This window comes from Panulirus ornatus, chromosome 9, assembly GCF_036320965.1.
Source record: "Panulirus ornatus isolate Po-2019 chromosome 9, ASM3632096v1, whole genome shotgun sequence".
Classification (NCBI taxonomy): domain Eukaryota; kingdom Metazoa; phylum Arthropoda; class Malacostraca; order Decapoda; family Palinuridae; genus Panulirus; species Panulirus ornatus.
Genome location: NC_092232.1, coordinates 39374227 through 39387542, shown reverse-complemented (window position 1 = coordinate 39387542; position 13316 = coordinate 39374227). Strand labels below are relative to the sequence as shown.

At 41.1% G+C, this 13316-nt stretch overlaps 1 protein-coding gene across 2 annotated transcripts in view; it reads left to right on the top strand.

The window, feature by feature from the left end:
• Positions 1 to 9550, top strand: part of AsnRS (asparagine--tRNA ligase) — a 160454-nt gene extending 150904 nt beyond the window's left edge. For both annotated transcript variants that reach the window (XM_071665065.1, XM_071665064.1), the window contains one exon: positions 7775 to 9550. In XM_071665065.1, the coding sequence (XP_071521166.1) occupies positions 7775 to 7906 (132 nt within the window). In that variant the 3' untranslated portion in view covers positions 7907 to 9550. The remainder of the gene's footprint in view (positions 1 to 7774) is intronic.
• Positions 9551 to 13316: the final 3766 nt, after the last annotated feature.

Here is a 13316-nt window from a genome sequence, read left to right as displayed (position 1 = left end):
CGTGGAATAGAGTGAATTGGATCGATGTGGTTTACCGGGGTCGACGTACTGTCAGTGGATTGAATCAGGGCATGTGAAGTGTCTGGGGTAAACCATGGAAAGTTCTGTGGGGCTGGGATGTGGAAAGGGAGCTGTGGTTTTGGGCATTATTGCATGACAGCTAGAGACTGATTGTGAATGAATGTGGCCTTTGTTGTCTTTTCCTAGCACTACCTCGCACACATGAGGGGGGAAGGGGTTGCTATTCCATGTGTGGCGAGGGGAATAAATAAAGGCAGATAGTGTGAATTATGTACATGTGTATATATGTATATGTCTGTGGGTGTATATATATGTGCACATTGAGATGTATAGGTATGTATATTTGCATGTGTGGACTTGTATGTATATACATGTGTATGTGGGTGGGTTGGGCCATTCTTTTGTCTGTTTCCTTGCGCTAACGCAGGAGACAGCGACAAGGCAAAATAAATAAATAAATAAATATATATATATCCCCAGGGATAGAATGAATAGAGTGAATTGGATTGATGTGGTATACCGGGGTTGACGTGCTGTCAGTGGATTGAATCAGGGCATGTGAAGCGTCTGGGGTAAACCATGGAAAGTTGTGTGGGGCCTGGATGTGGAAAGGGAGCTGTGGTTTCGGGCATTATTGCGTGACAGCTGGAGACTGAGTGTGAATGAATGGGGCCTTTGTTGTCTTTTCCTAGTGCTACCACGCACACATGAGGGGGGAGGGGGATGGTATTCCATGGGTGGCAAGGTGGCAATGGGAATGAATAGGGGCAGACAGTGTGAATTGTGTGCATGGGTATATATGTATGTGTCTGTGTGTGTATATATATGTGTACATTGAGATGTATAGGTATGTATATTTGCGTGTGTGGGCGCGTGTGTGTGTACATTGTGTATGGGGGTGGGTTGGGCCATTTTCTTTCATCTGTTTCCTTGCGCTACCTCACAAATGCGGGAGACAGCGACAAAGCAAAATAAAAATTATATATATATATATATATATATATATATATATATATATATATATACCTGGAAGGAGGTAAATAAAGTGCGTAAGACAAGGGAGCAAATGGGAACTTCAGTGAAGGGCGCAAATGGGGAGGTGATAACAAGTAGTGGTGATGTGAGAAGGAGATGGAGTGAGTATTTTGAAGGTTTGTTGAATGTGTTTGATGATAGAGTGGCAGATATAGGGTGTTTTGGTCGAGGTGGTGTGCAAAGTGAGAGGGTTAGGGAAAATGATTTGGTAAACAGAGAAGAGGTAGTGAAAGCTTTGCGGAAGATGAAAGCCGGCAAGGCAGCAGGTTTGGATGGTATTGCAGTGGAATTTATTAAAAAAGGGGGTGACTGTATTGTTGACTGGTTGGTAAGGTTATTTAATGTATGTATGACTCATGGTGAGGTGCCTGAGGATTGGCGGAATGCGTGCATAGTGCCATTGTACAAAGGCAAAGGGGATAAGAGTGAGTGCTCAAATTACAGAGGTATAAGTTTGTTGAGTATTCCTGGTAAATTATATGGGAGGGTATTGATTGAGAGGGTGAAGGCATGTACAGAGCATCAGATTGGGGAAGAGCAGTGTGGTTTCAGAAGTGGTAGAGGATGTGTGGATCAGGTGTTTGCTTTGAAGAATGTATGTGAGAAATACTTAGAAAAGCAAATGGATTTGTATGTAGCATTTATGGATCTGGAGAAGGCATATGATAGAGTTGATAGAGATGCTCTGTGGAAGGTATTAAGAATATATGGTGTGGGAGGAAAGTTGTTAGAAGCAGTGAAAAGTTTTTATCGAGGATGTAAGGCTTGTGTACGTGTAGGAAGAGAGGAAAGTGATTGGTTCTCAGTGAATGTAGGTTTGCGGCAGCGGTGTGTGATGTCTCCATGGTTGTTTAATTTGTTTATGGATGGGGTTGTTAGGGAGGTAAATGCAAGAGTTTTGGAAAGAGGGGCAAGTATGAAGTCTGTTGGGGATGAGAGAGCTTGGGAAGTGAGTCAGTTGTTGTTCGCTGATGATACAGCGCTGGTGGCTGATTCATGTGAGAAACTGCAGAAGCTGGTGACTGAGTTTGGTAAAGTGTGTGGAAGAAGAAAGTTAAGAGTAAATGTGAATAAGAGCAAGGTTATTAGGTACAGTAGGGTTGAGGGTCAAGTCAATTGGGAGGTGAGTTTGAATGGAGAAAAACTGGAGGAAGTGAAGTGTTTTAGATATCTGGGAGTGGATCTGGCAGCGGATGGAACCATGGAAGCGGAAGTGGATCATAGGGTGGGGGAGGGGGCGAAAATTCTGGGGGCCTTGAAGAATGTGTGGAAGTCGAGAACATTATCTCGGAAAGCAAAAATGGGTATGTTTGAAGGAATAGTGGTTCCAACAATGTTGTATGGTTGCGAGGCGTGGGCTATGGATAGAGTTGTGCGCAGGAGGATGGATGTGCTGGAAATGAGATGTTTGAGGACAATGTGTGTTGTGAGGTGGTTTGATCGAGTAAGTAACGTAAGGGTAAGATAGATGTGTGGAAATAAAAAGAGCGTGGTTGAGAGAGCAGAAGAGGGTGTTTTGAAGTGGTTTGGGCACATGGAGAGAATGAGTGAGGAAAGATTGACCAAGAGGATATATGTGTCGGAGGTGGAGGGAGCAAGGAGAAGAGGGAGACCAAATTGGAGGTGGAAAGATGGAGTGAAAAAGATTTTGTGTGATCGGGGCCTGAACATGCAGGAGGGTGAAAGGAGGGCAAGGAATAGAGTGAATTGGAGCGATGTGGTATACCGGGGTTGACGTGCTGTCAGTGGATTGAATCAAGGCATGTGAAGCGTCTGGGGTAAACCATGGAAAGCTGTGTAGGTATGTATATTTGCGTGTGTGGACGTATGTATATACATGGGTATGGGGGGGGTTGGGCCATTTCTTTCGTCTGTTTCCTTGCGCTACCTCGCTAACGCGGGAGACAGCGACAAAGTATAAAAAAAGAAAAAAAATTATATAAAAACCTGGTTGAAAAAGAGAGATATACATAAGTATGCGTATGTAAGTAGGAGAGATGGCCAGAGACCGTTATTGGATTATGTGATAATTGATAGGCGTGCGAAAGAGAAACTTTTGGATGTGAATGTGCTGAGAGGTGTAACTGGAAGGATGTCTGATCATTATCTTGTGGAGGCGAAGGTGAAGATTTGTAGAGGTTTTCAGAAAAGAAGAGAGAATGTTGGGGTGAAAAGAGTGGTGAGAAAAAGTGAGCTTGGGAAGGAGACTTGTGTGAGGAAGTACCAGGAGACACTGAGTACAAAATGGAAAAAGGTGAGAACAAAGGACATAAGGGGAGTGGGGAGGAATGGGATGTATTCAGGGAAGCAGTGATGTGTTTGATGGTAGAGTGGCAGATATAGGGTGTTTTGGTTGAGGTGGTGTGCAAAGTGAGAGGGTTAGGGAGAATGATTTAGTAAACAGAGAAGAGGTAGTAAAAGCTTTGCGGAAGATGAAAGCCGGCAAGGCAGCGGGTTTGGATGGTATTGCAGTGGAATTTATTAAGAAAGGGGGTGACTGTATTGTTGACTGGTTGGTAAGGTTATTTAATGTATGTATGACTCATGGTGAGGTGCCTGAAGATTGGCAGAATGCTTGCATAGTGCCATTGTACAGGGGCAAATGGGGATAAAAGTGAGTGCTCAAATTACAGAGGTATAAGTTTGTTGAGTATTCCTGGGAAATTATATGGGAGGGTATTGATTGAGAGGGTGAAGGCATGTACAGAGCATCAGATTGGGGAAGAGCAGTGTGGTTTCAGAAGTGGTAGAGGATGTGTGGATCAGGTGTTTGCTTTAAAGAATGTATGTGAGAAATACTCGGAAAAGCAAATGGATTTGTATGTAGCATTCATGGATCTGGAGAAGGCATTTGATAGAGTTGATAGAGATGCTCTGTGGAAGGTATTAAGGATATATGGTGTGGGAGGCAAGTTGTTAGAAGCAGTGAAAAGTTTTTATCGAGGATGTAAGGCATGTGTACGTGTAGGAAGAGAGGAAAGTGATTGGTTCTCAGTGAATGTAGGTTTGCGGCAGGGGTGTGTGATGTCTCCATGGTTGTTTAATTTGTTTATGGATGGGGTTGTTAGGGAGGTGAATGCAAGAGTTTTGGAAAGAGGGGCAAGTATGCAGTCTGTTGTGGATGAGAGAGCTTGGGAAGTGAGTCATTTGTTTTTCGCTGATAATAGAGCACTGGTGGCTGATTCGTGTGAGAAACTGCAGAAGCTGTGACTGAGTTTGGTAATGTATGTGAAAGAAGAAAGCTGAAAGTAAATGTGAATAAGAGCAAAGTTATTAGGTACAGTAGGGTTGAGGGACAAGTCAATTGGGAGGTAAGTTGGAATGGAGAAAAACTGGAGGAAGTGAAGTGTTTTAGATATCTGGGAGTGGATTTGGCAGCGGATGGAACCATGGAAGCGGAAGTAAATCATAGGGTGGGGGGGAGGGCGAAAGTTGTGGGAGCATTGAAAAATGTGTGGAAGTCGAGAACATTATCTTAGTAAAGCAAAAATGAGTATGTTTGAAGGAATAGTGGTTCCAACAATGTTATCTGGTTGCGAGGTATGGGCTATAGATAGAGTTGTGCGGAGGAGGTTGGATGTGCTGGAAATGAGATGTTTGAGCCAATATGTGGTGTGAGGTGGTTTGATCGAGTAAGTAATGAAAGGGTAAGAGAGATGTGTGGTAATAAAAAGAGTGTGGCTAGATCAGTCCATTAACAGCATGTCAACCTGTATACCACATTGTTCCAATTTCTCTCTTTCCTGTACTTTCCTTTTATCTTGCCTCATGTTCAGGCCCCGATAGCTCAAAATCTTTTTCACTTCATTCTTCCATCTCTAGTTTGGTCCCCTTCTTGTTCCTCCACTTCTGATATGATGTATATATCCTCTTTGTCAACCACTCCTCACTTATTGTCTCATGTCCACACTGTTTCAGCACACTTTCTTTGGCTCTCTAAGCCACACTTTTTATTACCATACCTCTCTTGTACCCTTTTCCTACTCCATCAAACCTCCTTACGTCAAATATTGTCCTCACACATTTCATTTCCAACACTTCCAGCCTTTCTGCACATCTTAATCTGTAGCCCATGCCTCACATCCATACAACATTGTTGAGACTGCTGTACCTTCAAACATAGCTTTTTTTGCCCTCCCAGATAATGACCTCTTTCTATACTCTCTGCAGTGCTACCAGAACCTTCACCATATCACTCACCCCTTGACTCATTTCCACTCATGGGGTATCTAAAACACTTCCTTTGAATTCTCTCCATTCAATCTCACACCCCCAATTAGCCTGTCCCTCTGCCTGATGAGCGTGCTTTAATTCACATTTACTCTCAGCTTCCTTCTTTCACACACACTCCTAAACTCATTCACCAGCTTTTGCTGTTTCTCTGTCAAATCTGTCTCCAGTGCTGTCTCATCAAGACAACAAATGCCTCATTTCACAGGCCCTCTCATCTGCTACAGACTGCATACTTACCCCTCTCTCCAAGACTCTTGCATATACCTCTCCAGATCCATAAATGCCACATCAAAGTACTGTTTCTCTAAGGATTACCTAGCAAACACCTGATTCACACATCCCCTGCCACTCATGAAAGCACATTACTCCTCCCTAGTCTAATACTATGTGCATCCCACAACCTCCTCATTCACCAGTTTTCCATATACTGGTACACCACCGATTTTCCAGCACTCTAGTTTGTTCCCAAAGCCATGCCGGAGTAATTATTTTGCCAGACCAACCGTGGTCAGGTAATAATTCATCAACGTGCTTCTAACCCACTAATTATACATTTCCCATGTGTCTAAAGTATACCATGGACTGCTAGAAATTTAAATTAAACAAATATTAAATGTACATTAAATAAATAAATGAAATACGGGTACTTGTACAATAGTACATTTGTGAAATAATTGTTGCCTGTATAGAATTTCAATATTTTCTCCGTTTGCTTCTTTATATCATAAACAGTTGGTGAACCAATACTATAGATGTCACACAGCTTACACACTGAAACACCACAGTCCATTTTTTTCAACAGTTCTACTGTATCTTGGATTGATATGGACTGGTGTTTACGTTAGACACCACGACTGACACTCTCATATGTCCTAGAAGCAATAGCTAGGATTAAATTTAAGCAAAATAAGCTAAGAATCTCACAGAATTGCAGTATCACCACCAACTAGTGCAGTGTAAAGAGTGTAAATAAGCACTCCCTACACACGATGCCATCTTTGGCCGCTCAATAAACTAGTCTGGTGGCTGCGGTAATTTCAAGTTCCCTCATGTAATTTTGTCTGGACCAAAGGAGGTGCCAAATCATCATTTGTCGGAAATTTGGTGGTGTACCGGTACCTTACCAGGTGCACTCAACAAACTAGTGCAGTTGCAATTTGAACACTCTCCATTGTTCTCCTTGCTTTATACATATATTCTTCCAATCCATAGACTTTTCCCAGTGATGAATACAGACACCAGAAACTGTAACCAATCAACAACATATTCCTTCTCATTCTTTAGAAATTTAATTGCTACAAATCCACTCCAAGGTGACTTTTTGAAAACATATTTTAGAAGAAAAAAGTGTGCATTTTGTATGGTGCAAAATATGGTGTATTTATTGAATGACTATTTTCTTCATGTCTGTTCAACAAAATTCATTCCAAGAGGCTCCATTAAAAGAGGTCTTTGTACAGCTGGTGATATGTTGTTAGTGGACTCAACCATGGCATTTGAATTGGCCGAGGGGAAACCATGGAAAAGTGTGGTGCCTGGTTGTGGATATAGGGCTGTAGTTTTGGTACATTACATATGACAACTAGAGAATGGATGCAGATGAATGAGGCCATTTCTTCTTATGTTCCTGGTGCTACCTCATTAACACAAGAAACAGCGAACAAGTATGGAAAAATTAATAATCATAATACAGTGGGGGGCTGGAAATCCTCCACTCTTGGTTCTTTTTTTTTAATTTTCCAAAAGAAGGAACAGAGAAGGGGGCCAGGTGAGAATATTCCCTCAAAGGTCCAGTCCTCTGTTCTTGACGCTACCTCACTAACGCGGGAAATGGCGAATGGTATGAAAGAAAAGACTACAAAAAGTAATAACTCATACTTATTTCCTAACCATGGAGTCCCTTCTGTCTTTATGAAACTCCCTCAGCACTCAGGAAGTAAACCATGTCTGCCAGGCAGTACCGTAGATCATAAAATGTGATGTTACATGTGTCTTTGTGTTGAGAGATTGTAGGGCATCTGGGCAGTAAGTATCCAGTCTTCATTGTGGTACTTTTATGATAGGCATGAAGGGTCCTGTGATGTGTTGATTTGGTGTCTGTAGTAATGTAGGGATGGGTAATATCTAAAACATAAACGGGAAAGTGTGGTCTCAGACTGATGGATGTTCAGTTTATTATTTAGTTCTTGTTAGTTTATTTCATTGTTTATGTTTTGTCAGTGTTATGTTTGCTTCAACTTTGATCTGTACCTACATCATTGTGAGTGGTTTGACACACTACAATGGCAGCTTTCCTCCAAAATATATATTTAAGACATTTTGCTTGATTATACAAAAGGGTCATGTAATATTTTGATCCACCAAAAAATTGCTTGATACTATAGCATTTAAAACTAGGTGAGTGAAACAGGCTTTTGTAAACACCTAGTTACTTTATTTACATTTTATAGGTATTTTGGTTAACATTCTTAACTTTTTTCAACAGCGCTTGTATGGCACATGTCCCCATGGTGGTTATGGCTTGGGTTTAGAGCGTTTCCTTTGTTGGATTGCCAATCGTTATCACATTCGAGAGGCCATACTTTATCCAAGATTTGTAGGACGCTGCCAACCATAAAGAAGACTTAAGAAGTTAGACACCAATGAAAATTATAGTTTTCGAGAATTTAGTAATCTTTTAGATAATTTTAATCACTGAAGCATTTGATTTTATCTCCACTGTTCTTTGATTAGAAGATATTTTTGGTGTCTAAATGTGCATTACAGTGATGGCAAAATTTTTGACAGTCATGGTGATAAGAAACTATTTATAATTGTTAAAGTTGTTTTATATTAGTTTTTTCTGTTCAGGTGTGTAACAGTATTACACAGTAAGAACCATATGATTATCCTCAGCTATTTCAAGATTTTGATTTAACAAGGACCGTGAAATTCAGGAAGGTTTCATAACACATATGGGTGAGAGGCAGGGCTGTGTGATACCACCATGGTTTTTTAACATGTCCGCGGATGGAGAGATGAAAGCAAAATTAAGGAAAGGAGGCACAGGTACGATAACTAGTAACAAGCCTGTTTATGGATGATACTGTGTTGTTTCCTGAGAGTGGAGAGTTGCTGAGGGTTGTAAATGTGTTTTATAATGTTTGTAAGCAAGGCAATTGATTACAGGTAAATGCAAGTAAAAGTAAAGTAATGGTGTTTAAAAGGAAACAGTGAAACTATAAATTTTGCAAAGCCATACAGAGTGAGAAAGAAGTGTGCAAGCTGTGTTACAGATATTGGGGAGAAAGATTAGAAGAGGTGACAATTTAAGTACTTAGAAGCTGTCTTAGGTAAGTTTGGTGATATGGATGGAGGGATGAGGAAGGTAGTACAAGAGAAATCATTGGGTCCCTTAATAGGTAGAAGTACAAGTATGGAAGTGAAGAAAGGATTAAGGGACAGCATAGTCCTCCTGACCCTAACTTATGCAGCCAAAACATGTACATGGAATGAGTCACAGAGGTCAAGAAATGGAAATGAGCTATTTGAAAGGAGCATGTAGTATGGCTAGATGGAATGAAGAAAGAAATGAGAGGGCGTGAGAGATTTGGTATGACAGGGAATTAATTGTGGAGTGGTAGCATATGTGAAACATAATATTTTGAGATGTATGGACATATGGAAAGAATACTAGATGGGGAATTTACAAGGAGAGTGCAAGATGGATGTGATTAAAGGAGTTGGTGTGAGAAGAAGACCACCTGGGATGTATGGAAATAGAGTGGAAGAGTACTGGAGGGAGAGAAAGTGTGGAAAAATGTGGGGTGTTTGTGAGGGAGGCATGTGAAGACTGGGATGAGTGAAGACTTTTTGCTGTGGCCACCTGATGTGGGTTCTTGGAGGGAATGGGCATCAGAGAAATAAATAGAATAGGTTCCAATATTATTTTATATTCTTTGGTTGTTTATTGTTTTCCTCTTGAATTTATCATTTGCATTCATTAGCAGAAGTGCATAATTGAAAGCTGTTGCTGATTTATTGAAGAATTTTAGAAAAAAAATTGTCACTGGTAAAAATGCAAACAGGTTGAAGGTTTCTCTTAACCATCATAAATTGTATTCCAGTAGCGAAGGTGATAATTTGTATTTGCTGTATACCAAAGTTCTACTTAAGTTCAGTAACTTACTTTAATGAACTTTCATCATAATTTATCATTAAATGTGGAAATATCCTTATTTAACCAGAACCAATGTTTTATAAAGGTGATTAAAGAACGACAGATTGAGTTTTATTTATACATATCCAAATCTGTTATAGTGAAACGTGCAAGATGTAACACAGGTTTAAGTAACATTATGAATTTGAGTGTAAAATTCATTACAATTATTAGGTATGTATTTTTTTTTTTTATTTTGCTTTATCGGTCTCCCGCGTTAGCAAGGTAGCGCAAGGAAACAGACAAAAGAATGGCCCAACCTGCCCACATACACATGTATATACAAACATGTCCACACACGCACAATATACATACCTATACATCTCAATATACACATATATATATACACACACAGACATACACATATATACACATGTACATAATTCATACTGTCTGCCTTTATTTGTTCCCATCGCCACCCCGCCACACATGGAATAACAACCCTCTCCCCCCCTCATGTGTGCGAGGTAGCGCTAGGAAAAACACCAAAGGCCCCATTCGTTCACACTCAGTCTCTAGCTGTCATGTAATAATGCACCGAAACCACAGCTCCCTTTCCACATCCAGGCCCCACACACTTTGCATGGTTTACCCCAGACGCTTCACATGCCCTGGTTCAATCCATTGACAGCACGTCGACCCCGGTATACCACATCGTTCCAATTCACTCTATTCCTTCCACCCTCCTGCATGTTCAGGCCCCGATCACACAAAATCTTTTTCACTCCATCTTTCCACCTCCAATTTGGTCTCCCACTCCTCCTCGTTCCCTCCACCTCTGACACATATATCCTCTTGGTCAATCTTTCCCCACTCATTCTCTCCATGTGACCAAACCATTTCAAAACACCCTCTTCTGCTCTCTCAACCACACTCTTTATTTCCACACATCTCTCTCACCCTTACATTACTTACTCGATCAAACCACCTCACACCACATATTGTCCTCAAACATCTCATTTCCAGCACATCCACCCTCCTGCGCACAACTCTATCCATAGCCCACGCCTCGCAACCATACAACATTGTTGGAACCACTATTCATTCAAACATACCCATTTTTGCTTTCCGAGATAATGTTCTCGACTTCCACACATTCTTCAAGGCTCCCAGAATTTTCGCCCCCTCCCCCACCCTATGTTTTTCCTAGCGCTACCTCGCACACATGAGGGGGGAGAGGGTTGTTATTCCATGTGTGGCGGGGTGGTGATGGGAACAAATAAAGGCAGACAGTACATACATTAAATAACCTTACCAACCAGTCAACAATACAGTCACCCCCTTTTTTTAATAAATTCCACTGCAATGCCATCCAAACCTGCTGCTTTGCCGGCTTTCATCTTCCGTAAAGCTTTTACTACCTCTTCTCCATTTACCAAATCATTTTCCCTAACCCTCTCACTTTGCACACCACCTCGACCAAGACACCCCACATCTGCCACTCTATCATCAAACACATTCAACAAACCTTCAAAATACTCACTCCATCTCCTTCTCACTTCACCACTACTTGTTATCACCTCCCCATTACCCCCCTTCACTGAAGTTCCCATTTGCTCTCTTGTCTTACGCATTTTATTTACCTCCTTCCAAAACGTCTTTTTATTCGCCCTGAAATTTAATGATACTCTCTCACCCCAACTCTCATTTGCCCTCTTTTTCACCTCTTGCACCTTTCTCTTGACCTCCTGCCTCTTTCTTTTATACCTCTCCCACTCATTTGCATTTTTTCCCTGCAAAAATCGTTCAAATGCCTCTCTCTTCTCTTTCACTAATAATCTTACTTCTTCATTCCACCACTCACTACCTTTTCTAATCAACCCACCTCCCATGCTTCTCATGCCACAAGCATCTTTTGCGCAAGCCATCACTGCTTCCCTAAGTACATCCCATTCCTCCCCCACTCCCCTTACCTTCTTTGTTCTCACCTTTTTCCATTCTGTACTCAGTCTCTCCTGGTACTTCCTCACACAAGTCTCCTTCCCAAGCTCACTTACTCTCACCACTCTCTTCACCCCAACATTCTCTCTTCTTTTCTGAAAACCCCCACAAATCTTCACCTTTGCTTCCACAAGATAATGATCAGACATCCCTCCAGTTGCACCTCTCAGCACATTAACATCCAAAAGTCTCTCTTTCATGCGTCTATCAATTAACACGTAATCCAATAACGCTCTCTGGCCATCTCTCCTACTTACATACGTATACTTATGTATATCTCGATTTTTAAACCAGGTATTCCCAATCACCAGTCCTTTTTCAGCACATAAATCTACAAGCTCTTCACCATTTCCATTTACAGAACTGAACACTCCATGTATACCAATTATTCCCTCAACTGCCACATTACTCACCTTTGCATTCAAATCACCCATCACTATAACCTGATCTTGTGCATCAAAACCACTAACACACTCATTCAGCTGCTCCCAAAACACTTGCCTCTCATGATCTTTCTTCTCATGCCCAGGTGCATATGCACCAATAATCACCCATCTCTCTCCATCAACTTTCAGTTTTACCCATATCAATCTAGAATTTACTTTCTTACACTCTATCACATACTCCCACAACTCCTGACTCAGGAGTAGTGCTACTCCTTCCTTTGCTCTTGTCCTCTCACTAACCCCTGACTTTACTCCCAAGACATTCCCAAACCACTCTTCCCCTTTACCCTTTAGCTTCGTTTCACTCAGAACCAAAACATCCAGGTTCCTTTCCTCAAACATACTACCTATCTCTCCTTTTTTCTCATCTTGGTTACATCCACACACATTTAGACACCCCAATCTGAGCCTTCGAGGAGGATTAGCACTCCTCGCGTGACTCCTTCTTGTTTCCCCTTTTAGAAAGTTAAAATACAAAGGAGGGGAGGGTTTCTGGCCCCCCGCTCCCGTCCCCTTTAGTCGCCTTCTACGACACGTGAGGAATTGCGTGGGAAGTATTCTTAATCCCCTATCCCCAGGGATAATTAGGTATGTGTTAGCTGAAAATAAATTCATGGCGATAGTTACAAGGAATTTCTGCAAGTACTTTGCTGAACAACCATATACAGTCTTCAAAAATTTTGAATATGTTTCAAACCTGTGAAAATCATTTGCAAAAATAAATGGTTCTTCTTGTACAAATCTCTTATGCCCTTGATAAAAATGCTGCTTCTAGTAGCTTTCCTCTCACACCATTTACCTGTTTGCAATTGTCCTTCATGCAAGATTCAGATCAGCCATCTTTTGATATAGGCTCATCTTCCATGCCTATTAACAGGCTCTCATTGAAAAATTTTAGCATTTTTAGTTATTTATTGCCATAGATCTGATATCCATTGTTCACTCTGTGTGTGGATTTTTCTCAAATATTCATGAATCTGTCTCCACAAGTTTGTTTTTGAGTAACTTGAGCATCATTTTCAAAATATAACACCCTGGTGAGACATTGTGTTTGTTTTGTACCTTATGATTTGTGCAGTTCGACTGTCAGGTTGATGAGGTTCTTCAGGAGTATTGTCAGGCATTATATAGTGTTTTTGTAACAAACAAATATGATTACAAAGAGTTTTCATCGTTGGTGAGCATCACAGTGGAGTCATCATAGTTTGTAGAGTTCAAATTCTCGTGTACTAATTTATGAATACCTCTATTGTACCCCTTTTTATAAATGTCACTTTCAAATTTTCATAATTCATGGCCAAGCAATGGTGGCCATGGCAAACAAATCTCTAGGTCAACATGCCTGATGAAGTTCCCACTCCTGCCAAGAGAGCACTCTCACAGCATCCTTAGCCCAGGATTTACATTTGGTTATTTGCATTACAAAATTCAAGCAAATTCAA